The following is a 26,101-nucleotide window of genomic DNA, read 5'->3' on the forward strand; positions in this document are numbered from 1 at the left end:
TCACTGACTCGAAAAACACCAAGTTCAAGGACACCAACACCCCTCACCAAACAAAAACGTCATGACAGAAAATGCAGAGAGTTCGTTGAAACATCTTAAATTTGGCAGAAATTCGCTTTTCTGTGAGCCAGAAGTGAGTTTGGGGCAGGTCAGTAGTAAAGAATGGTGATTTTATTTATTATTATTACTCTCTGGGAAAGGTGATAATGCAACTTCAGAAAGTGAAATCACGTTTCTAAGGTGAAGAATCCCTTTTGTTGCACCTAGAATAGTGCTATGCAGAGTGGGTGCTTCAATTGTGGGTTAAAAATATAAAACCGGTAAATTTTGAGCTTATCTTCAAGGCTGGCTTAAGTATAAACTTGTTTGTTTAAAGCACTTGAAAAATTAGCCCTACCCGGTTTGGCTCAGTGGATAGAGCGTCAGCCTGCGGACTGCAGGGTTCCGGGTTCGATTCCGGTCAAGGGCACATGCCTGGGTTGTAGGCTCGAACCCCAGTGGGGTGCATGCAGGAGGCAGCTGCTCAATGATTCTCATCATTGATGTTTCTATCTCTCTCTCCCTCTTCCTTCCTCTCTGAAACCAATAAAAATATTTATAAAAAAAGAACTAGAAATAAATCTTCAAAATATTTAAAAGTCAGTATGGCAGGTGCAGGGACAAGTCAGGACTGATGTTGGCCACTAATAAGAAGTATGGCTACACTGGAGTGTACCTACAGAATATCAATTATGTCTCCCTTCAGAAATAACAATGAGATCACAACATAGACATCAACATAGAAAGATCTCCAAGTTACAGCCAAATGAGAAAATAAAAGTTGCAACAACAAAAAAAATAAAACACTTGAAAAATTAAAAGATTTGTTTCATATTTTTAAAAAGAAAGGAAACGCTACGCTAAGACCTCCACGTAAAGTCTGACGCGTGGTGGGCAGTGTGCGTCCCGATCAGCGGTCCCTCCCGGCTGCCCAACCTCGCGCTTGCGCACGGCGCCTGCGGGGGCGGGGGCGGGGCTTCCTGCGGTCCCGCCCACAGTGTGATTCGGCGGCGGCCGGACAGGGCTTTTCCTCGCTCGCCGGAGCGTCGGGTCCACAGCTGCGCGTGGAGTGTTCCTGCGGCAGGATGAGTGCCGGCTCGGACCCCGTGGTCATCGTCTCGGCGGCGCGGACCGCCATAGGTGAGTGGCGGGCAGGCCCGGCGCGGCGTCGGAGACGCGGGCCCGGCGGGCCGCGGGGACCCCTGGGGCGCCTGGGACCCTCGGAACAAGGAGCCTCACACTTGCCCGGCAGACCCGCCCCCTCAGCCTGGGGCGGATGAGTCCCTTCCGCCTGCTCTGATTGGCTGTCCAGGTAGAGCCACTGCGCCGTCCGACCCTCCCATTGGCTGGCAGGAAGAGGCGCTCTCTCGCGAGCTCCTGATTGGCCGCCTCATCCCAGTGGCCTCAGGGGCGGGGCGGGCAGGGGTCTTGCTGGGGTCCGAGGGGCAATGCCCACCGCCCTCGCCCCCCTAGTGCTGTGGAGTCTCCGAAGCCCTTGGACGCGCGGGGGGCCCGGCCTCTTGTTGGGGAGTGTGGCCCTCCCCTTTGACCTGAGAATGGACCAGCAGGCGTCCCGCGGGTGCACCCCCCCGCCCCGCGCCCCCCACCCTGCGAGACGCCTGCCCGGGTCCCGGCGGCCGCGAGCCCCTCGCGCCCCGCCCTGTGCCCAGAGGAGCGGCGGTGGGCGCCTGTGCAGGGCAGAGCCGGGGCCGCCAGCCCCGCACCGTGGGTGGCCCCTTCACTCCCCTCGCCTTCCCTTCTGTCCTAGGCTCCTTCAATGGTGCCTTGTCCACCGTGCCTGTCCATGACCTGGGCTCAACTGTCATCAAGGAAGTCCTGAAGCGGGCCGCCGTGGCCCCCGAAGAGGTGTCAGAGGTCGTATTTGGACACGTTTTGGCAGCAGGTACCTCCTCGGTGACGCCCAAAGAGGGTCCTGTTTATAGAAGCAGTCCAGCAACCACCCCACCCCCACACAGACTTTTGTTCTGGCCTCCGTCGCCCCTCCCCTCTGCCAAGTCCCAGGAATAGCTTCTGGCCTCTCAGCATCCTGCACATATTTGTCCTGAACCCTGCAGGAGCCTAGACCACCCCCTCCCTGCCCTTTCATTCTGAAGAAGCAGGGCCAGCCTGGCACACGGGAGAGGATGCACGACCCTCCGTATTTCCCTAAAGTGTCACACATGCAATAAGAAGGTATCCAATTTCTCTTTTGTGCACTGCACTGTGCTGGGTGCTGGGGATAGGGCTCCAGCAAGGCAGGTAAGGTCCTCACCCCCATGATCTCACTTCTGAGCTGGGAAGATTCACAGGCAGGGTGAGTCACCCCTGGGATGGGCACAGGTAAGTCACCAGAGTGCTCCATTCTCCTGGTTCCCACCCAGCAATCCCTGCCAGTGCCTGGTGAGTAATTATAACTAGTCTCATGCTGAGTATAAACTCCAGTTCTTCATACTGATAATTGGTAATGCTCACCAACAACCAACTTTTGTCCTTACCCCTTCTTAGACCGGATCCATTTTTCTGTGTATTTACTTTGTAGTTTTGTAGTTTCTCGTCCCAGTTCTCCTTTCTCCCCTTGTCCCTATGGGCCTTCAGATCGAAGCACACTGATTTCTCATGAATGCAAGGCTTTAAATATCTGAGTCCTGCCCCACACTGCCTACCTTCCGGCACTCTCCCCTTCTTCCTTCCCACCCTCACGACTTAGACTTACTCAGCTACTGTGGGGTACTCAACTACTGGTTTTTCTCTTTCTCTTTTTTAAATTAAATGTGTTTTTAATTGATTTTAGAGAGCGAGGAAGGGAGAAGGATAGAGAGATAGAAACATTGATGAGAAAGATCAATCAGCTGCCTCCGGCACGCCCCCCTGCTGGGGATCCAGCCCTCAGCTTGGGCGTGTGCCCTGACCAGACTCGAACCAGCAGCCTCTTGGTGCATGGAGTGACGCCTGCCAGGCTGGTTTCTCCTTCTCTTTTCCACATCGCACCTCTGCAGCATCTCCACACGTTATAATGAAAATAGAGCGATGTTTATTGCAGGCCTGCTTGGTGCTGGGCCTTTAAGGCACTGTGGTTAGTGCTTTCCTTTCACCCCTCAGTTCTCTCAGTAAGGCTATTGGGTCGTAGTATCTCCATTTCACAAATGAGCACGTGAGATTTTGCGAGGTTAAGTAACTTATCAGGATCCAGTTTGAAGACGAGCTGGCTCTTCCCCCACACCTGTCCTCCCTAAGCCTTGGTACTGTCCACAATCACATCACATATTTACTGAGCACCTGCGGTTCTCTGTCAGCTAGAAAAAAGAAATGTTTACATAAGATAGAAATCATCGTTCTCATGGAGCTCATTTTCTGCTAAATGCTAGACTGTTACTTATGTTAACACTCATTTCTTAACTCGTAAGTACCTGAAGACAAGGATTATAAATAAATACATAAGAAACTTATAAAGAAGTTATTTACTTAAATGCATATGTAATTCATGTTGCTTAAAAAATCAGGAATCTTATCCCTAGCTGGTTTGGCTCAGTGGATAGAGCGTCAGCCTGCAGACTGAAGGGTCCCGGGTTCGATTCTGGTCAAAGGCACATGCCCTGGTTGAAGGCTCGATCCCCAGTGGAGGATGTGCAGGAGCTGGCTGATCAGTGATTCTCTCTAATCATTGATGTTTCTATCTCTCGTTCCCTCCCTCTCCCTTACTCTCTGAAATCAATAAATATATCTATATTAATAAAAGCCTTAGGTGGCCCTCGCGTCATCACAAGATGGCTGCCCCATGTCGTCACAAGATGGTCACCACAAGATGGCTGGCAGGGGAGGGCAGTTGGGGGCAACCAGGCCTGCAGGGGAGGGTAGTTGGGGGCGACCAGGCCAGCTGGGGAGGGCAGTTGTGGGGGACAAGGCCAGCAGGGGAGGGCAGTTGGGGACGACCGGGCCAGCAGGGGAGGGCAGTTGGGGGCAATCGAGGTGGCAGGGGAGCAGTTAGGGCGTGATCAGGCTGGCAGGCAGAAGCAGTTAGGGGCAGGCAGGCAGGCGAGTGGTTAGGAGCCAGCAGTCCGGGATTGTGAGAGGGATATCTGACTGCTGATGGGGCCTAAACCGGCAGTTGGATATCCCCTGAGGGGACCCAGATAGGAGAGGGTGCAGGCTGGGCTGAGGAATACTCCCCTCCCCACCCCCCGTGCACAAATTTTGTGCATTGGGCCTCTAGTATATATAGAAAAAAGCAGGAATCTAATCTAATAATAGACAAATATGCAAATTGACCACACCTCCGACACACCAACAAGCCACGCCCACAAGCCACGCCCACCAACCAATCTGAGCGAGTATGCAAATTAACCCAAACCAAGATGGCTACAGCCACAGAGAGCAAGGTTTCCTAGGTAACAGAGGAAGCCAAGCTTTCTGCCAGCCGTTGCAGGCCTAAGCCTCCACTCAAGCTACAAAGTTTCAATTATAGAAGGTAAACAAATTCAAACAAATGGCGGCAGAATGGAGCTTGAGAGAGCAGGCCAGGGTTGCCGCCGGCAACAGGGGAAGCAAAGCTTTCCACACACCCTGGCCGGGCTCACCTGCTTAAGGCAACAAAGTTTCAATTATAACCCCAACACAATGGCTGCAGCCTCGGAGGGAGCCCCAGGCTTGGCTTGGCTCCGCTCCAGGCTACAAAGTTTCAATTGTAGAAGGAAAATAAATCCCAGATACCAGGGCCTCTGCTTGGGTTACCAGGAGGCGTGGCTGGCCTGCAAACCACCACAGGCCCCTCGCTCAGGCCGCCCCACACCCCAAGGGAACCCCACCCTCATCAGGGACGCCCTTCAGGGCAAACCAGCTGGCCCCCACCCCTGTACCAGGCCTCTATCCTATCTAATAAAAAAATAATATGCAGATTGATCATCACTGCAACACACAATATAGCTGCCCCCATGTGGTCAAAGATCCTGCCCCCATGTGGACACAAGATGGCCACCACAAGATGGCCAGCAGGAGAGGGCAGTTGGGAGGCACCCGGCCTGCAAGGGAGGGCAGTTGTGAGGGATCAGCCCTGCAAGGGAGGGCAGTTGAGAGGGACCAGGCCTGCAAGAAAGGGCAGTTGGAGGTGATCAACCCTCCAGGAGAGGGCAGTTAGGAGTGACCAGGCCAGCAGAGGAGGGAAGTTGGGGGCAAACAGGCTGGCAGGGGAGCTGTTAGGCATCAATCAGGCTGGCAGCGGAGTGGTTAGGGGGTGATCAGGCTGGCAGGCTGAAGCGGTTAGGGCCAATTAGGAAGGCAGGCAAGCAGTAAGGAGCCAGCAGTCCTGGATTGTGAGAGGGATGTCCGACTGCCCGTTTAGGCCCGATCCCAGTGGGATCGGGCCTAAACGGGCAGTCGGACATCCCTCGAGGGGTCTCATATTGGAGAGGGTACAGGCTGGGCTGAGGGAGAACCCCCCTCCGTGCACGAATTTCGTGCACTGGGCCTCTAGTCTATATATAAAAGCCTAAGTGACCTTTAAGACCGAATGACCAGAATGACCGGAACGACTGGTCGACCAGCTGCAAGACACGCACTGACCACCAGGGGACAGATGCTCAATGCAGGAGCTGCCCCTGGTGGTCAGTGCACTCCCACAGCCAATCTCCTATGGCCCCAACCCCTACCCCCGCCCCCTCGCCAGCAGGCCAACCTCCCGCGGTCCCACCCCCCAGCTGACTGGCCCCCCTTAAAAGCCTCAATTGCTAGCAAGGCCGAGGGACCCCACCCACGCATGAATTTGTGCACTGGGCCTCTCATCTTAAATAATAGCCTTCTTTATTGACTAGTGTCTTAATGAGTTTTAATTTAGAAAATATTTTAATACTGTGTATTTAACATTTTTCCTGCATCTACTCTTCACATCCAGCTAACCCCAGATTAATAACACTGATAAATTATAATCTCTACATTTTATCAATGACCCATTTGCTAGTTTTTTTTTTCCAACAAACTCACCAAGCAAAGTTGCTAGGTGTGAGTATATCAGTAATTTGCAATAGAGTGACCACTGTATAAACACTGACCTTGATACAGTGACTCCATCCCCTTCTCTAATACTTTGATTAAAGTAAGTGTGTGATATATTTCTTCCCATTTCCTGAAGGAACTCCCCACAGTTGAATTTGTCAGTTCTCATGTTGTACATAGCTTGTTACATAACCAGTTAATTGTGAGTGGTGAATATTATGGAAAGAAGTGCTTCTTATCAGAGATGTCCCTGTTTAACCCTCTTTTCTTCCCTTGGGCTTAGCCATGATCACAGAAGCACAGAACCAGTGCCCATGTTCTGCCCTGTCTTTATAGGCCAGTGTGTGCTTACTCAAGCCCTATCAAGAGGTCAAGAAGACATTGCCTTCTAAGGGAACTAATGACTTTTGGAGAAGAAAGCTTATATCCATGGTATCTGTAGAACGGCACAAGATAATAGTATTTCAGGGCTAGACTCTGACAGATGTAGCGTGTACGTAGTCTTTTTTTTTTTTTTTAATAATTTTTAAAATTGATTTCAGAGAGGAAGGGAGAGGGAGAGAGAGAAGGAAACATCAATGATGAGAGAGAATCATTGATCAGCTGCCTCCTGCACACCCCCTACTAGGGATGGAGCCCACAACCAAGGCATGTGCCCTTGACCGGAATCAAACCCGGGACCCTTCAGTACACAGGCCGGAGCTCCATCCACTGAGCCAAACCGGCTAGGGCGGGCCTTTTTGCCTCTGGTAGAGCTTGCCTTGGCAGGCAGGACACCCACTTGCAATCTCGAGATTTTGCATAGTGCCTCCCTCAAGTATGATATCTTTCTCTTTGATTGCTGAGAGGCCTCTGGTTCCCTTCTTCCAGGTTGTGGGCAGAATCCGGTTCGACAAGCCAGTGTGGGAGCAGGGATCCCCTACTCTGTTCCAGCATGGACCTGCCAAATGATTTGTGGTTCAGGCCTCAAAGCTGTGTGCCTTGCAGCCCAGTCGATCCAGTTAGGAGACTCCAGCATTGTGGTTGCAGGAGGCATGGAAAATATGAGCAAGGTAAGGCTCCGGAGAAATGGCTGTTACAGACCTCTCGCCAATAAACCCATGTCCATGCCACGGCAGGGTAAATCGATTCATTATCAGAGCTTGAACCAAACAGTAAACAAATAAACAAAAAATTGATTCAACCTTGATCCCAACCTGAAAATTAATTATTTTTCAAATTAGATGGAAAATTGGGGTTGAAGAAAAAGCTTGTCAACCAGTGTGATTAGAATAGAAGGGTTTTCCTAAAATATTAACGAAGCACACAATATTTTCTGAATTAAACCTATAACATTAGTTGTTGATATCCTTGGTCTTCAATTTCTTTCCCATTGCGAGGAAAAGTCAATGTTGCCCCTTACCTTCCTGCATGTGACAAAGGAACCCAGGGGCCACATTGATCACCTTTGGGAGCTAGGAAACAGAAAAGAGGACCGCTGAGGTACCCTTCTCTAATGAGCTTGCCAGGTGGGGTTTGTTTCACCAGGTTCCCTCCCTCAAACTGGCAATGAAAAAGGAAAAAGTATACCCCTGCTTCCGACAGGCAGGTCAGTGGATGATCTGAGGATCCTAGGCCAGGGGTGGGGAACCTTTTTTTTCTGCCAAGGGCCATTTGGGTCTTTATAACATCATTTGAGGGCCATACAAAATTATCAACTTAAAAACTAGCCTGCTATGCACCAGCTGGTTTGCTCAGTGGAATTAGCATCGGCCCGCAGACTTGAGGGTCCCAGGTTCCATTAGAGTCAAGGGCATGTACCTCTGGGCTCCATCCCCCTGCAGGAGGTATCCAATCAGTGTGTCTTTCTCAGATCTCTGTTTCTCTATCTCTTCCCCTTCCTTCCACTCTCTTCCACTTTCTAAAAAATCCATGGAAAAAATATCCTCAGCTGCGGATTAACAAACAAAAATTAGCCTACTATATTTGGTCAAACATTTAATTAACTCACCTCTAATGCCTTGGCAGGGCCAGACCAAATGGTTGTGGAGGCCTTATATGGTCTGCCGCCTGGATGCTCCCCACCCGTGCCCTAGGCAGAGCGTCTGTTCAGCACAGCCATTGCTGAGGCCCCGGAAGGAGGAGGCAGGCCTAAGGAGCAAATACGATCAGAGTGATTATGATGGGACCCTAGTAGTAACCTGTGTAGTACTATATGAGGTGCTTTTATGCAGGCAGTCACAGCAGCCCTAGAGGGTAGATGGTGTCATTGTTAATTTACAGGTAAGTAACCTGAGGCCCGGAGCCAGGATTCAAATATAGATCTTCTGACTCCCAAGCCCTTCTGTTCTAGCATAGCTGCTATTGATTGGTGAGAGTTACAGGCGCCCCTCCCAGAAACCCTCCCGTTCAGTTAATTAGGCAGCCTACTTCTTACCACTGTGGGCATTATGTCTCCATCAGAAGGAGTAACATTGTTCACGTCAGTTAAACTCTTGGATGAGCTCTTCATTTAACAGAGAGCTAGCTGCCTCTGGAAAGAATGAATGAGGTGCTTAAGGAAATAGGACACGGAAGAGAGAGGTTTGATGGGAAATGAAATGGGTAGGTAGGAAAGTAACAGGCTCCCAGGAGTAGACAGGGTGGAGCGGTTTGCTGATTCCAGGAGTTTTGGGGCCCTGAACCTGGGGTAAGGAGGAGGCTAGGCCAGAATTTGGGAGAAGGGTCAGGGGGCCTAGATGAGGACTTCGAGGTTACTGAATAGTTAAGCGTGGTGTCCTGAGCAGAGGACTAGTGATAACCAAGCCTAAATGCATTGGTCTTCCTTGTTTTCAGGCTCCTCACCTGGTCCACTTGAGGACAGGAGTCAGGCTTGGGGAGACACCACTGACTGACAGTATTCTCCACGACGGGCTTACGGATGCGTTTCACAACTACCACATGGGCATTACAGGTAAGGCCGGGGGAGCGGAGAACGTTGACTGTAGAAAGGGTAAAAAGCATGGAATCAGGAACTCCTCAGGGGCTTTCCTCAGGAGACCATATATCGTAAGTGAGCCACGTTAAGTCCAAATTGGGACATTTGACAAAAGAACTGGCCCCTGCTCTTCTAAAACATCAAGGTTAAGAAACACAGATAGTCTGAAGAAATCTTCCAAATAAAAAGAAATTGACAGTGAAATGCAGTGCATGATCCTGATTGGATCCTGGACTGAACAAATAAATTAGCTATAAAGAACATCACTGGGCCCTGGCCGGTGTGGCTCAGTTGGTTGGGCATTATTCCATGCACCAAAAGGTTGATGGTTCGATTCCTGGTTAGGATACATGCCCCTGTTGGGGGCTCGATCCAGAGGAAGGGGCATGCAGGAGGTAGCTAATTGGTGTTTCATTTTCACATTGATGTTTCTTTTTCCCATTCCCTTCCTTTAAAAATCAATAAAAATGTATTTTTTTTAAAAAGACACAATTGGGACAAGTGAAACTGGAATATGGACCAAGAATTAGATAATAGTATTGTATTGATGTTATATTTTCTAATTTTGAAAGCTGTGGTTATATAAGAAAATGGCCTTGTTTGTGGGAAAATATACACTGAAATTAAAATTTAGGGATAAAGGAGCAGGATATCTAGAACTTTCAAATGATTCAGAAAGAGAACGATAAAACAATTGGGGCAAAGTAGGCAATTAGGAAATCTGCATAAAGGAAATTTCTGAAAGTTTAAAATTATATAAAAAGGAAAAGAGAGAAGGAAGGAAGCAAAGAAAGAAAATGGCTTCTTTTTTTTTAAATTGAATATATCTTTATTGTTCAGATTATTACAAATGTTCCTCTTTTTCCCCCCCATAGCTCCCCTCCACCAGGTTCCTACCCTCCCTCTGCCCTTACCTCCCCGCCACTGTCCTCATCCATTGGTGTATGCTTTTTGTCCAGTCTCTTCCCGCACCCCCACTTCCCTTTTCCCCCAAGAATTGTCGGTCCACTCCCTTTCTCTGTGCCTGATTCTATTATATTCACCAGTTAATACTGTTTATCAGATTTTTTATTCCCTTGGTTTTTAGATTCACTTGTTGATAGATTACGTATTTGTTGTTCATAATTTTTATCTTTGTCTTCTTCTTCCTCTTTTTAAAGAATACCTTTCAGCATTTCATATAATACTGGTTTGGTGGTGATGAACTCCTTTAGCTTTTTCTTGTCTGTGAAGCTCTTTATCTGACCTTCAATTCTGAATGATAGCTTTGCTGGGTAGAGTAATCTTGGTTGTAGGTTCTTGCTATTCATCACTTTGAATATTTCTTGCCATTCCCGTCTGGCCTGCATAGTTTCTATTGAGAAATCAGCTGACAATCGTATGGGTGCTCCCTTGTAGGTAACTAACTGTTTTTCTCTTGCTTCTTTTAATATTCTCTCTTTGTCTTTTGCTCTTGGCATTTTAATTATGATGTGTCTTGGTGTGGTCCTCTTTGGATTCCTCTTGTTTGGGGTTCTGTGCGCTTCCTGGACTTGTAAGTCTACTTCTTTCACCAGGTGGGGGAAGTTTTCGGTCACTACTTCTTCAAATAGGTTTTCAGTATCTTGCTCTCTCTCTCTTCTGGCACCCCCATAATTCTGATGTTGGTACGCTTGAAGTTGTCCCAGAGGCTTCATACACTATCTTCAACTTTCTTGATACTTTTTGCTTTTTGCTTTTCCAGTTGAGTGTTTTTTGCTTCTTTGTATTCCAAATCTTTGACTTGATTCTTGCAATCCTCTAGTCTGCTGTTGGATCTCTGTGTGTTATTTTTAATTTCAGTCAGTGTGTGCTTAATTTCTAGTTGATCCTTTTTCATATCCTCAAGGGTCTCGTTAAATTTATCAGCCTTTTCTAGGAAATTCTTGAAAAGCCTTATAACCGTGGTTTTGAACTCTATATCCAGTCATTTACTTTCCTCCATTTCTTTCATTTGTGATCTGTTTCTTTGTCTCCGCATTGTGGCTGCTTCCCTGAGTTGATGGAGTGGCTTTGTGTGCTAGGTGTCCTCTAGGGCCCAGTGGCTCAGCCTCCCCAGTTACCTGAGGTGGACGCTCTTGGTGCATCCCTTTGTGGGCTGTGTGTGCAGTCTTGTTGTAGTTAAGCCTAGATTGTTGTTAGTATCACTGGGGGGAGTTGACCTCCAGGCCAATTGGCTGTGAGGATCAGCTGTGTCTGCGCTGGGAGAGCTTCTGTGCTCAGCTTGGATGGGGTGGAGTCTCAGGGCTGAGCAGACAGCCTTGGTTTCCCGTCACCTCTGCCCTACGAGGCCCCTGTGTCTCAGTGTCCTGCAGCAATGGCTGCACGCACCTCTGAGAGAAGGCTGCCCTCGAGTTTCGCCCGCTGCCAGACAGTCCAGTTTCTCCCCGAATGAGTCTGGTACTCAAAGTCTCACCCGGAACTGGATTTCAGTGCAGTCGGGAGGTTTTGTTTCCCTCCCGAACGAGATAGCTAGCCGCGTGCTTGCTGCCCGCCCTCTCCACACGCTGCGAGTAAGCCAGCCGCGTATTCAGCTGCCCGCCCTTTCCGCGCGTGGGTCTCTGCACCTCTGTCCGAAACAGCTCCTCTGGGTCTCAGTGTCCTTTTATATTTCCTTCTAGTTGTAGGATTTCCACTCAGCCAGCTTCCCGGTGGTTCTGGACGATGTCCGCTGTCTTCCAGTTGCAGTTTTGAAATTGTTGTGCGAGGCAGCAGTATAGGTGTTTACCTATGCCGCCATCTTGGTTTCTCCAGAAAATGGCTTCTTGAGTCCCTGTGAGAATTTCATATTCATTGCCAGTGGGAGGCGAGATTGCCAACAGAGCACTGTCCCTGAGCCTGCCAGCGAGCCTGCTGGTGCTGGACGCTCAGTGCTTGTTTAAATATGAAAAGCTTGAGCTACCAGAAACGAGTTCCTGTGACTGTTTACATTTTGCTTTGTCTGTTTTTTTCACAGCTGAAAATGTAGCCAAAAAGTGGCAAGTGAATAGAGAAGATCAGGACAAGTTGGCAGTTCTGTCCCAGAACAGGACGGAGAGCGCACAGAAAGCTGGCCACTTTGACAAAGAGATCGTACCAGTGTTTGTGCCTTCTAGAAAAGGTGGGTTCAGGCCTGGCCGGCGTGGCCCAGTGGCTGAGCGTTGACCTATGAACCAGGAGGTCACAGTTCAATTCCTGGTCAGGTCACATACCCAGGTTTCAGGCTCAATCCCCAGTGTGGGGTGTGCAGGAGGCAGCCAGTCAATGATTCTCTCATCATTGATGTTTCTGTCTCTCCTTTTCCTTTTCTCCCTGAAATCAGTAAAAATATTTTAAAAAGAAAAGGTGGGTACATGAATCATAATTTAAACATCAACACAGCTCTTTATAAGAATAATATCCAAAAGTATAATATATAGGACTTGTGTATAAATTGTGTCCTAGCCACGCCTTTCAGGCTAAAAGGTATCCCCTGGATGCCTCTGACTAAGCTTGGGGTGGTGGGGCAACGTTTATGGGGTGAGGAAACATGGGAAGCTGTGCCAGCATTCAGACACTTGGTCCCAGTGTCCACACTGCTAGGTCGGTAGGGCCAGTTTCAGGAGAAACTAGAGCATTGACAGGTTGTGAGGCCACAGCTGACCTGTTACAGGCTAATCGCCTCAGAAGTGAACATCCATTACTTCCTGTTGCTTCTGTGTGCAGCTCATATTTCTTGGGTGGATCTCTATGGGTCCCTTTGCTTTTATTTAATACTAGAGGCCCAGTGCACGAAATTCGTGCACGGAGGGGGGTTGTCCCTCAGCCCAGCCTGTACCCTCTCCAATATGGGACCCCTCGAGGAATGTCCGACTGCCCGTTTAGGCCCGATCCCTGGGATCGGGCCTAAACGGGCAGTCGGACATCCCTCTCACAATCCAGGACTGCTGGCTCCCAACTGCTCGCCTGCCTGCCTTCCTGATTGCCTCTAACCGCTTCTGCCTGCCAGCCTGATCACCCCCTAACCACTCCGCTGCCAGCCTGTTTGCCCCCAACTTCCCTCCTCTGCTGGCCTGGTCACCCCTAACTGTCCTCTCCTGCAGGGTTGATCACCTCCAACTGCCCTCCCTTGCAAGCCTGGTCCGTCTCAACTGCCCTCCCTTGCAGGCCAGGTGCCTCCCAACTGCCCTCTCCTACTGGCCATCTTGTAGTGGCCATCTTGTGTCCACATGGGGGCAGGATCTTTGACCACATGAGGGCAGCCATATTGTGTGTTGCAGTGATGGTCAATCTGCATATTACTCTTTTATTAGATAGGATAGAGGCCTGGTGCAGGGGTGGGGGCCAGCTGGTTTTCCCTGAAGGGTGTCCCTGATCAGGGTGGGGGTCCCTTGGGGCATGGGGTGGCCTGAGGGAGGGGCCTGTGGTGGTTTGCAGGCTGGCCACGCCCCCTGGCAACCCAAGCAGAGGCCCTGGTATCTGGAATTTATTTTCCTTCTACAATTGAAACTTTGTAGCCTGGAGCGGAGCCAAGCCTGGGGCTCCCTCTGAGGCCCACAGCCATTTGTGTTGGGGTTATAATTGAAACTTTGTTGCCTTAAGTGGGTGGGCCTGGCCAGAGTGTGCAGAAAGCTTTGCTTCCCCTGTTGCTGGCGGCAACCCTGGCCTGCTCTCTCAAGCTCCGTTCTGCCGCCATTCTGTTTGAATTTGTTTACCTTCTATAATTGAAACTTTGTAGCTTGAGTGGAGGCTTAGGCCTGGCAAGAGCAGGCGGAAAACTTGGCTTCCTCTGTTACCTAGGAAACCTTGCTCTCTGTGGCTGTAGCCATCTTGGTTTGGGTTAATTTGCATGCTCGCTCTGATTGGATGGTAGGCGTGGTTTGTGGGTGTGTCAGAGGTATGGTCAATTTGCATATTTGTCTATTATTAGGTAAGATTAGAGGCCCAGCCCGGTGCATGAATTCGTGCATGGGTGGGGTCCCTCTGCCTGGTTGTCGATCAAAGCCTTTTGGGGGGCCAGACAGCTGTGGGGAGGAACCCTGGGAGGTTGGCCAGCAGGCCAGGGGGAAGGGGACGTGGGAGGTAGGCTGGCCAGGGGGAGGGGCCGCAGGAGGTTTGTTGTGGGAGCGCACTGACCACCAGGGGGCAGCTCCTGCGTTGAGCGTCTTTCTCCTGGTGGTCAATGTGTGTCATAGCGACTGGTCGACCGGTTGTTCTGGTTGTTTGGTCATAATGGTCGCTTAGGCTTTTATATATACAGATCCAGTGCTTCTGTCAAATTCTCTTAGCAATGAACTGACACCCCTTATGTCCAGCCATAGTGAGGTTGGCTTTCACACTCCCAGATCTAGTCCTCTGTAAGCAGCCAAGTCCTGTGCCTCAAAATGCCTCATGACTATAATGTCCATAAAATGTCTTAACATACAATAATTTTTATTAGCGTGCATACTTTTCCTACTGGAATGAAAGTTCCTTTTAAATAAACCTTATCTTCAAATATGAATCGTCATGAGTCAGGTCTGAGGAACCCACCATTCATAGCATGCTGCCATCTCTGACCTAACCTCAGGAAATTTGTTTTCCTTTTCAGGTCTTATTGAAGTTAAAACAGATGAGTTTCCTCGCCATGGGAGCAACATAGAAGCCCTGTCTAAACTAAAGCCTTACTTCCTTACAGATGGAACAGGAACCGTGACTCCAGCTAATGCTTCAGGTTAGGGTAAATTTTTACTTGATTTTAGAGAGGAAGACATGTTGTTCCACTTATTGATGCATTCACCGGTTGCTTCTTATATGTGCCCTGACGGGGGATCAAACCCAAAACCTTGGTGTATTGGGATGATGCTCTAACCCAGTGGTTGCCAACCTTTCAGACCTCACGGACCACCAGTGGTCCGTGGACCACCGGTTGGCGACCACTTTTCTAATCAACTGAACTACCCGGCCAGGGCCAGGTTAGATTTTCTGAAGGACAGTTGGGGAATCCCATCTTCTGGTAATCCTACCAGGTTAATACCTTTTTTCTTTTATTTCATTATCTATTTATACATGTTATTCTAAAATCTTGTTTTAGCTGCTTTAGGGGAAAATGTAGTTTTGTATATTTGGTCATTGGTTTTTCCATACTTGATTAGAAGCTTACTCTATATATACTGAATGAATGAATTTGCTTTACCAATATCCTAACTTAAGGAACCCCAGTTTATCTAGTGTCTTTGTACTTTTCCAAAAGCAGAATCTGTTGTATTCTCCCGTGAGGTTGTGGCTATTTCTTCCATTTCTTTTCATTATCCTTCCCTTCCCCACTGTTTTAATCTTTCCACTTTCCCATTGGAATGATTTGTGATTATGTCATATTGCCTAACTTACATTTCAAAGTACGCTGTGAAGTCTGAAATATGGCAAACGGCTTTTGCCAAGATGTGTTCATAATTTAACTCACGTCTTCAGCCGTCAGAGAAAGTAAACGGGAACACAACTGAAGTCAGTAAGCGTTACGTTAGAGATGAAGACAGTGGTGTTTTGCAGGAATGAATGATGGTGCTGCAGCTGTGGTTCTTATGAAGAAGTCGGAGGCGGAGAACCGTGGGCTGACACCTTTAGCAGAGATCGTGTCCTGGTCACAAGCGGGTGTGGAGCCTTCCATTATGGGGATAGGGCCAATTCCAGCCGTAAAGCAAGCTGTGAGTTTACTTCTGAACGCCACCCCCGTCCTCTGCTGTCACTTTACCTCGGAAGGACTAGACCACTGACCTGCAATTGCCCATTAAGGTCTGCCTTCTTCACTTGCCCAGATCCTTCCCACTCCAAACAGCCAAGGTTGAGCTTTACTTTCATGTTTATTCCCATCAGGTTTCGTTTGTTGTTTCCCTTTTATGAAAGTCTTCCATTCCAATTAGCCTTAAATGAGCCCATTCGTTCCCTTGCCTGTTTTCCCTACACAAAGGGCAGCCCAGAACATTTGGATCAAGGGGAACGGATGCTGTGTCCCCTCTCCTACACATGACAGATGTTACCGGTTCAAAATTTAAGATAGTTTAGAATTTCCAAGGGCTGTTTTATCCTTAAGTCACTAGGCTGATGTTGCAGCCCCAAATGACAGTTTTCTGAGATCCTTCAGTATCACATATATCCTCCCCCCACCCCCCAAGGTGTTTGGTATTATTGGTGACTACATTAGGCGGGGGATCAGCCCACGTAAGGGGTCTTACCCATGAAGGGTCATATATATCCTTTTTAATGTACAATGAAGAATGGTGCCACCCGAGTTTTTAGACCTCTCCCGTTCACCTTCCCTGTAGGTTGCAAAAGCAGGCTGGTCACTGGAGGATGTGGACGTGTTTGAAATCAACGAAGCCTTTGCAGCCATCTCAGTTGCAATAACTAAGGAACTTGGATTGGACCCAGAGAAGGTAAACTTAAGCAGCCCTTCCTGAGAGCTCGCAGATGAACGTCACACTGCAGGTTAAGATTGTAAACAGTAAAACACACGGAGCAGAGTTAGATCAAGTCCCAGGTGTTGGCCATCTGGTAGTAACTGGTGGGACTGCAGGTTCATTTACCCTGTTGCTTCCCAAGGCAAACCCTAGACTTCATTAGTTTACTTCAAACATAACAGGGCTCCAAAAAAATCTTAAACGAAGCAACAGGCAAGCTAGGATAGATAATCCTAAGGGCATAAGTCAAAGAGGGCAGCTTACTGGTATAACATTAAGAGAGAAAAGGTACTAGTTTAGGATTTTAGCCCTCCATCTACAGAATGACAAGTCTTCTCTCCCTGTAGGTCAACATTCAAGGAGGGGCGATAGCCCTGGGCCACCCCCTCGGGGCATCGGGCTGTCGGATTCTTGTCACCCTGTTACACACAATGGAGCGAAAGGGTGGGCATCGAGGTGTTGCTGCCCTGTGCATTGGGGGTGGGATGGGGATAGCAATGTGTGTTCAGAGAGGGTGAACCTGCTGAACTAAACTTGAACCTCATTTCTTTCTACTAATAAGGCACTAATATATGAAATCAGGACCAATGTGAGGGTGGGAGCCATTTTCCACTTCACAAGAACCCAGGGCTTGACAGCGGGTACTTTTAATGTGTAATACGCAAGGTACAAGACAATGCATCGTACAGTGTTATAAATAAATCAGATCAGTCATCAAGGGCTCCTGAGTGAAGAGCATCTTCATACCCTCCATGCTTGTCATCTTTGCTTTCTGGATGCAATTTAATAAGATCATCAATTCGGAGAATGGTAATTGCAGCTTCTGTTGCAAACTTCAAACTTTTAACTTTAACTACAGTTGGTTCAAACACCCCTGCTTGTTTGTTGTCTCGAGGTTTACCATTAACCAGATCAAGACCAATCCTGCAATTTAGAAAGAAATAAAATCGATTAAATGACTTCTTAACATATACCCATCCTATCCCTTTAATACTTAAGTAGTTCTTTATGAATTAACAAAAATGAGCACAAAAGAATTGAAGAAAGGCACTAGATGGTAGTAAAGCTGTAAACACCATCACTGTATTATAAAGGGGTTGCGTAAAGATGGGTATGGATCGCCCCAAAATAATACCCTGCGTTCCTCTAGTGGATCATCCTGTAGGTAAAGGGAGTACCCAGGGAGGCAAGGAGAGGTTAGTACAACACAACCTCAGACACATCAAAGCTAATAAAACCACCAGAAAACACAACCGGTACATCTGATATACAGATGAAAATAAGACAGGGAAATTGTATACTTACCATTTTAGATTCTTGCGTTCTGGGTTAACTTGAGCCTCATTATGAAAAGCTCTTAACTTTGCAACCAGATCAGTGGAGTCTTGGGCAGCATTGACTGCAAGTGTGTTAGGAATAACGAGAAGAGATCGTGCAAATTCTGCAATAGCAAGCTGTTCCCGAGACCCCTGGAAGAAAGACAACGAGGTAGCCTCAGAAAAGGAAGAAAAGCCAAAGACGCAGCGGCAGCTAAGGTTTCAGTTTCACGTGAGGGGCACTAACACAATGCTGGGGACGCTCTCCCTGGCTGCTCTTACCATGCTGGTTGCGTAGTTTTCCAGGTATATGGAAAGGGCCGCTTCCACAGCACCCCCACCTGGGACCACAGACTTTGACTCCAAAACTCTCTTCACCACACAAATAGCATCGTGTAAAGAGCGCTCCATCTCATCACACATGTAGTCATTGGCCCCACGTAAGATAATTGACGCAGATGTGCGAGCCTTAGTGCTATTGAAAAAAGGGAAATTCTTAAATCAACACTTTGATAAAAAGTCTGCACAGACATTTATTTTAAGCACTGATTAAATCCTGCTTACATAAGGACATATGTCTAGACCATGCATGCAGAAGAGATGAAATGGTTACTCCATCTCAATTGACAATGGTCTAATGTTATTTTATCCCATGCGTATAACTGCTCATACCATTGAAAAGACTATAGCAGCAAATAAATGGGAAGGGGTCTGTTTTTACCCATTAATAAAAATCTATGTAGTTTTAAAATTTACAAAGTAGCTCTTACTTTTTGACCAGGATCAGTTCATCATCACAAATTCTCTCCTGTACCACTTCTTCTGCTTGCCCCAGCATTGACGCCTCAAAGGTTTCCTCACCTTCCAGATTGGCCAGGCTTGACACAACAATTGCTATGAAGTAATTACAAAGATATGTAAACACTATTCGCCCATGAACACTTTCATACCCTGTCTTAGATTCAGAAACATGAAAAAGCGATGCATAAATGCAAGTTTAAGGTTTACACTTAGGCACCAGACATGTACTGTCATTTTGAGGTTAAGAAATTCAATAAATTAAGCAACTTTTCCAATTATATGAAAAATGGCTCTATGAACATATTTGCAGTACCAAGCATTACAGGGAGGAGTAAAAGGAAAAAGGGTTGTTTTTAAAGCTGCTTAATACTGGCACCCCCGTGTAAAGAGACAGTCACGTACAGGAACATGGGACGTCACACCTGAGAGCTGTCGGGAGACATACCTCCAGAAGCTTTTGCAATGCGCTTAAGGTCCTTCTTTAAAACTCTTCTGACTGCCATTGCGCCAGCTTCCACAAAATACTTCAGACACATGTCGTCAATTCCACCGGTGGTGAGGATGACGTTGGCTCCCGTTGCCAGGATCTTCTGGATTCGTTCCTTGCTGATGTCTGATTCTCTACAGATAAAGTATTTGCTTAGTAAGCCAGTTACCTTCTGTGCTTTTCATGTAACAAAGCTTTAAGTTCCCTAAGTATTTTTCACAAAATAACTGCCGATTAAGTTTATTACCTACTCTTTCCCTTCTAAGACCAGAATTTAAATCAGTCCAATTTACATAAAAGTTCCACTCAGCCCCCCAATTTGAATATCTAACCAAGAAATGTGATTAGAAAGGAAAAGGTCCCAGCTTTCAATGATCTGGCAGGCTGTCAACCACATTTCGTGGCCAATGCTACCACAAGTACAATACGGAGATCACAAGCACATGGGAGACAGAAATCCATCCTGGCAGACGGGACAAGAAAAGCTTGAAGGTCTGGAGTCGAGGGTTCCAGAGTTGAAATTGCAGGTAGGACCAGAAAATGAAGAACCCTGTAGGGGTGGTTAAAGGGTCTGGACGGCTTCATCTTTTAAAATTAGGAATAGCATCATCAAATCTGTTTTCAAAAGGGTCCCCTGACGTCAAAGTGGAAACCGTACTGAGGCAAAGAGGCAGTCACTGGAGATAGAGATGACTGGGAGAGAGAGTAAAGTTTATAGCTTAGGTAACAGGTTTAGCCACCGGCTCCTGGAGTAAGACAAATACTAACAGGGTGCAGGCAAGATGAGAGAGTGGAGTTGTTTTCAACAACATGAGCTTAAGTCCCTGGTTATGTAGGTGATGCTTCCAGGAGGCAGGCAGACATGTATGGAAAGCACAAGCTCTGGGAAAGAGTCAGTATGTGGGCAAATGAAGCCACCTCACTTACCATTCAAAGAATAGTGGATAAGATAATTGAAAGAATTCTTGAAATGAAATATTAACCTCAAAATAAACCTCTTTGTATATACTGAACAAATACCGCATGCCAGAAACTACTAAACACGGGAGGCTACAAAGCCAAGGAAATTATTCAGTCTCTACCTTCAGAACTTACAATCGAAGTCATACAAACACAGAAACTGCTAAGCCCCAGGGAGACAGGCATAGAAAGGCACAGTAGAGTGTAATTTAGATTGAGGGATAAAGAGAAGCAGCTTTGAGAGACTGACCACTTAAAGAGCAAGTAAAAAATTAAAACAGTGGATAGAGCAGCAGCCTACAGACTGAGGGGTCCCAGGTTCGATTCTGGTGAAGGGCACATGACCAGGTTGTGGGCTCCATCCCCAGTAAGGTGCGTGCAGGAGGGAGGTGATTGATGATTCTCCCTCATCACTGATGTTTCTCTCTCCCTTCTCCAAAATCAAAAGCATATTTAAAAAAATTAAAACAAGTAGGCAGAGGGAGAAGCATTCTAGGTCCTGTGGAGGGAGTTGGGCATCCTAGTCCCTGTGTGGCTAGCCTGCAATGTAAGGAACATGTGAGGTATTAAAAAGGCGCTGGTCTTGAAGTGATGACAAGGACCTGGCTGCCACGGGGAAGCAGCCTGGAGGGATGACAGTGACCTCCACGTGACCAGTATGCGCTTCTGCAACAGTCTTAAGAGAATGCAAACGGAAAATAGATGAATTTGAGATTTGATTTGAAGATGAAAATCAAGGTCTTAGTGAAAAAGTATGAGAGAAGTTATTAGGTTCAAAAAAAGAAAAAGAGGTAAAGATTCTTTCTAGCTTTCTGCCTGAGGGGCTCCCATCATCAAAATAATCAAGAGTAGATTTGGGGTGTATCATCACAAGTTGTTTAAAAAAATATTCAACTAGGCAAATACATGTGTGTTGGGGGCTAAGAGAACTAGATGTGGGAGTCTCCCACATAATAACTGAGGTCACGGAATGAGTTATCCTGGAGAGAACAGGGAGGCGGTAGCCGTCTGGGCACAGGAATACAGATGAGGCAGTATCACAGAGCCACTCCACACTCCAAGAGTCTCAAGAAAAAAGTAGTCAAAGGCTCGATCAAGGTCAAGTGAAGGTTGAACATGTCTGTCTAGTGAATATCAGTCACCAGTGAGCTGAGCAAGTGGTTCTCCACCGGAGAACAAAGCTGTAAAAGGCACGAGAAAGAAAGTGCCAGGAACAGTTTTTGTGTAAACCACTCTTGAGACGCCTGGCTGTAAAGAGTGGGAACGGAGAGGGAGGAACCAGAGCAAATTGTGTGAGCTACAAGTGAAACCTGGAAAGGAATGAACAGTAGAATTTGTGGTTGAAGATGCAGATGAGAAAGAACTATAAATGAAGCAACACTCTAAGGCAGAATGCAACAGAATCTGGAACATTTACTGTAGAGGGAGGGAGTCGCCTTAGACGGAAGGACACTGTTATGCAGGAAGGAGGAAAGATGTTATGCAGTTACTTTGAACATCTGTCAGCATACCTCTGTCTAATCTGGTCCAGGTTCTCAGGGTCTGTAATTAGCACCTGCACACCAAGCTTCATTTTTGTTTTCTGCAGGCTGAAGTCAAGGCAAGCAATTTTTGCATTAACTATTCTCTTGGGCATGCCTATAATTGAACATAGTATTAGGTTCTTTCACAGTAACTATTAATAACACTACATTTTATACACCTAGCCATAAAGCGTGAGGTTAAAGTATGTCATATGTAAACACAAATTTCAATTTTATGTTTAACATCACACATTTTTATGGCATTAAATACACGTACTTTCTTCTAACTTGCATTTTTCCTACGTTACATGCTTAAGTTACTAAAGAGAAACTGACAATGTGATGTACAATTCCTTAAAGAACAGTAAGTGCACAGCTTGGATAGTTCATCTGAAGATGAATAGTAAGCAGTCCACACAAAGCGAATTTTAACCTCTCGTCCTCTGGTTATGGGACCAAATCCCGAGCCTTACCCTGAGACCCCACCACGCAGTTGAGTGCATAGCCATTGATGAGCACACTCTCCATCTGGCTCCTCCCATGGGCTTTCAGAATATTAATGGAATTGACTGGATAGCGAGGCTGGCCTCTTCCATCTGTGTATTTAATAGCAAGTACGGCATCTACCACCATACTAGCGAAGAAATCACCATCTCTAAGGCCATAGTTAAGGAGAACAAGAGACTGGGAATGGAGAACAGGTAAACATAGAAATCAAGGGTAACTCAAAGGCACTTCCCTTTTGCAATCTCCTCAAGAAAACAAGCAGCAGTTACCGCTACCTGCAATTCATACTACTTTTACACTTTACATTACCTCTCCCCTAAACAGCAGGGGAGGAAACAGGCAATTTCAAAACGGCATCACCTGGCATGAAAACTAACTCAAGTTCTTTCTTTAAAAAAAGCCCAAACTGTACTGGACCACCACAGGATACATCCCAATGATTTTGGATGACATTGATGTTTTAGCAGCATTAGTCAGGCAATCTCTTCCAAGTTCATCCGTGTTAATAATTAGGTTTTCACTGATATAACGCACTGCTTCCCTGTTTAAAGAGTGGGTGAGAAAACAATTACAAATTAATTCACTATTTAAACTTCTGTTTTACCATAGTGTCAACATGTCACAGGCACCAATTTTCTGTTCCGCCATTTCATATAGGAGGAGGGCACAAATAAATCCTCCCTCTTCAGATCATGGCAGTTTTAATCTATCCCATAAGCATAGCCACCAAAATCTATTAGGAGAAAATGTGGTAGTCACATGGGAAGAGGAGATACCGGTCCTACTTCAAATATCACTTAAATGCTAAAATGTAACTTTTAAAAAATAAGATGTAGTCATTAATGAAAACATTTAAACACAGTTTGCAATTCTATCAAATAATATAAAATTTTCTCTGAATGCAAACAATCTTACTTGCAAGCAAGTCGATAGCCACTAATAACTGACGTGGGATGAATTTTCTGTTTGACTAGTTCATCCGCGTTTTTTAGAAGTTCTGCTGCAATAATAACCTGTTGAGAAAACATTCATGGCTGTAATATTAGTCTAACACTCTATGTGCAATGTGTATGTAAAAGCAGCAAAATGATCAGATATTAACCAGAATTGTGATGGCAGTAAATGAGGAACTGATCAGAAACCTGAAAAATATATAACTCTACTCAGTGTTTCATATTCAAATGGCCAAAACCAAGTAAAAGCCAGAAAAATGTTCTGGCTGATATATTAGTTCTGCAGTACAATAGTCAAAGACTACACATCCATTATTTTTACAGATTAAGTGTCCAACAGATGCTAAGAGTCTGACTACTCAAATGGCCTTTACTATTTTAGGTTATTATGTGGCTTATTATAAAAATCATTTAAAGACACTAAAAATATTTTTTAATTAAAAAGACTTCAGCCCAGCCAGCATGGCTCAGTGGTTGAGGGTTGACCTATGAAGCAGGTCAGGGTTCGATTCCCGGTGTGGGGTGTCCAGGAGGCAGCTGATCCATGATTCCTTCTCATCACTGATGATTCTCTCTCTCTCTCCCTTCCTCTTAAAATCAATAAAAATATATTTAAAAAATAAAACGACTTCAAAAATTCTGCTTCTTTTGGGGGAAATTTTAAAGACCATTTTTATTATAAGAGGTAGAGACCATTCTTTCATGGCTTATAGTTTAATTTAAAAATGCAAACATTTCCCCACACAGTACATTGTTTCTTTAGAGCAAATTATTTGTTTCTAGATCAATGTGCTCCATGCTCTCCAAATTTATAATACTGATCACACTCCCATTTTGAACTCATGAGATTGCCTTGCCAGCATTTAAAATATAAAAGTATCTTGTTTTTATAAACTGGTGAAATATTTTCTTTAATTATAAAGGGAAGGTTTTAGAAATTGAAGTCTCAGGTTGTGAGGGGACCATATTGAAATATCTGAGTTTCTTCTCTACTGAAGTGCACAAACTAGCTATAACCATCAGGTTTTCAAGTTTTCTTTCAGAATCCCCCCCCCCCCCCCCCGTTTCCCCCTCTTAAGTAACTTATTTTTAACTCAGAAGCAAATAACTGTTCACTTTCTGACAATCTGACATAGCAAAGCGAGGCTTCAGCCATCTACCCAGACTACCTACCACGGAGGTAGTTCCATCTCCCACTTCTCTGTCTTGCAGGTCAGCTAGCTCACAAAGAACTTTAGCTGCAGGATGCTCTACCTCCAATAACTTCAGGATGGTCGCACCATCATTAGTAATGGTGATATCCTAATAAATTGGCAGGGAAGGGGGAAAAAACCACAATCACCTACAGAAACAGGACATGTTCTCATTAACACAACCACATTATGACATACGTTCTCCCTTACCCCTTCCAATACAAAGAATTTACATGGCAAATCATTTAAGATCTCATTAATTTAAAGAAGCAAACATGTAGCTGTACTTACACCAATATCATCCACCAACATTTTATCCAAGCCAACAGGTCCAAGAGAGCTCTTTACAATATTGGCAATAGAAGCTGCAGCCATAACTATAGAAATGAAATAACGAAAATTAGGAAAACCCACAACTTCAAAGGACAATTTCAGCTTCAAGGTAGTAAATGGCATCCAACAGCCTCTGAAATTTCCAAATGCACAAATCTGTCATCACTTAAAAAGGTAACCTAGTCATAATTGGGGTTCTGTCACCTCATATAGCAAGTTTTTCTTTTTTAAAAAAGCCTATTAAAACCAACAGTCTTTACGTCTGTGAATTAAAAGAAAGTGGGAACCAGAGGTTCTGACTTTACTGCAAATTCATCCAAGACCAAAATTCATCATCAATCAACTAAAGATCGACAGGCATCCATGACTTCGAAGTGTTAGCGCTCTCAAAAGGAGCTCCCCACAAGCGCTTTAATTCGGAGCCATGTTTAGTAGAAAAAGCTCATTGTTCGTATCGCTTGTGCCAACATCCAACGAAAAGCCCCTGGGCTACTTTTACTTCAAGAGGCTGCAGCGGTGGTGGGGTAAGAACGAGCTCCGGACGGCGGGCCCCCGGCCCCCGGCCCCCGGCCCCGCAGACAGCCGCTGGGCACAGCGGGCAAGTCCAAGAAACTGCGGCCATCGCTCATCAGTAAACCGAGCGAGTGGGGACTCGCCTTTTCTGTTCACGGTCCCGACACGAGGCCTCGAGGTTGAGAGAGCTGCTCCTCGTGGTCAGAACCGGAACCAGAAGGGGTCAGCGGTGCCGGAGGGACGCCAGGCGTGTCCGCAGCGGGGGAGCCCGGGGACCCACAGCCAGCCACCCCCCCGGCGCGGGTCTCAAACACCGGCGCGCTCCGCGGGCTTCCTCCCTACGGGAAGCGGACGCTGCCGCCCCGCCCGAGTCCCGAACCCGCGGGGTAGGTTACGCACCCCACCCCGACCCTGTTTCGGGGAGGGAAGGAAAGCACGAGGGCCGTAACGCCGGCCCAGCGGGGAGGGGAGGGCCGGGGCGAGCGCTCCGCGTCCCCCAGCAGAGGCCTCGCCGTCCTTACCGTTCTGGGAGCGGATCGCCTCCCCAGTGCTGCGGTCCCCGAACACGGACAGCGGCCCCTCCATCTTCGCGGCAGGGCACACCTCGGGCTGCACTTACACCGCGGACAGCTGGCGTCGGTTCCTAGGCCCAGCGGCGGCCACACCAGCGGCAGCGGCAGCGCAGCGTGGACCGGGCCCAGCGATGCCGCAGGGAATGCTGGGGACACCGCTCCACCTCTTCCCCCGCCCACCCGGCCCTTCAGCGCCTGCGCCGCCGCGGGGCAGGGCGGGAAAGAGAGGAGGGGCGGGGAGAGACGCGTCAACGTGCAGGAAGTGAGGAGCCGGAAGGGCGGGCTCATCACTTTTGCCCAATTAGAGAGCGAATAAGAAGGGCGCGATGGAAGAACGGAAGTCAGGTTCTTGCACCGCGAGCGGAAATTGCTCGGGTGCGCGTGCGCGTTTGCACCTTCTAGTGCCTTCTAGAAAAGGCGGTTCACGGTGGGGTGGGGCCTGGAGTGTGACGGGAGGAGGTGGGTGGGCCCTTCTTAAAGGTAGAGCGGGGCCGCTGGGCTACTCTGGCGTGTTGACACCAGCGGTTGTTTCATCGCACAAACTGGTAGAA

At 47.1% G+C, this 26,101-nt stretch overlaps 2 protein-coding genes and 2 non-coding genes across 6 annotated transcripts; 1 reads left to right on the forward strand and 3 right to left on the reverse strand.

Moving 5' to 3' along the window:
• The first annotated feature begins 1,022 nt into the window (after positions 1–1,022).
• On the forward strand, positions 1,023–17,112 carry ACAT2 (acetyl-CoA acetyltransferase 2). Of its 2 annotated transcripts, XM_028129850.2 has the most exons (9): positions 1,023–1,179; positions 1,808–1,942; positions 6,895–7,076; positions 8,839–8,956; positions 11,955–12,098; positions 14,547–14,669; positions 15,485–15,639; positions 16,258–16,368; positions 16,740–17,112. In XM_028129850.2, exons 1-9 carry the CDS (start codon positions 1,125–1,127, stop codon positions 16,908–16,910), a joined length of 1,194 nt encoding a protein of 397 aa, XP_027985651.1. In that variant the 5' UTR covers positions 1,023–1,124; the 3' UTR covers positions 16,911–17,112. The 2 variants fall into 2 exon arrangements, with proteins under 2 accessions (XP_027985651.1, XP_054577714.1); XM_054721739.1 differs by lacking the exon at positions 11,955–12,098.
• Positions 17,024–25,707, reverse strand: TCP1 (t-complex 1). 2 transcript variants are annotated; one of them, XM_008154656.3, is made up of 12 exons: positions 25,500–25,707; positions 24,424–24,509; positions 24,113–24,241; positions 22,902–22,999; positions 22,417–22,527; positions 21,953–22,134; positions 21,468–21,594; positions 18,955–19,130; positions 18,479–18,602; positions 17,991–18,183; positions 17,698–17,861; positions 17,024–17,316 (listed from the first exon to the last, which is right to left on the reverse strand). In XM_008154656.3, exons 1-12 carry the CDS (start codon positions 25,561–25,563, stop codon positions 17,100–17,102), a joined length of 1,671 nt encoding a protein of 556 aa, XP_008152878.1. In that variant the 5' UTR covers positions 25,564–25,707; the 3' UTR covers positions 17,024–17,099. The 2 variants fall into 2 exon arrangements, with proteins under 2 accessions (XP_008152878.1, XP_054577713.1); XM_054721738.1 differs by lacking the exon at positions 25,500–25,707 and adding an exon at positions 25,122–25,141.
• On the reverse strand, positions 18,281–18,415 carry LOC114227455 (small nucleolar RNA SNORA20). The gene has a single exon (XR_003613500.1). It is a non-coding gene; the product is annotated as a small nucleolar RNA SNORA20 (small nucleolar RNA).
• Positions 22,617–22,753, reverse strand: LOC114227456 (small nucleolar RNA SNORA29). The gene has a single exon (XR_003613501.1). It is a non-coding gene; the product is annotated as a small nucleolar RNA SNORA29 (small nucleolar RNA).
• Positions 25,708–26,101: the final 394 nt, after the last annotated feature.

The sequence above is a fragment of the Eptesicus fuscus genome, chromosome 10, assembly GCF_027574615.1.
Source record: "Eptesicus fuscus isolate TK198812 chromosome 10, DD_ASM_mEF_20220401, whole genome shotgun sequence".
Taxonomy (NCBI): Eukaryota; Metazoa; Chordata; class Mammalia; order Chiroptera; family Vespertilionidae; genus Eptesicus; species Eptesicus fuscus.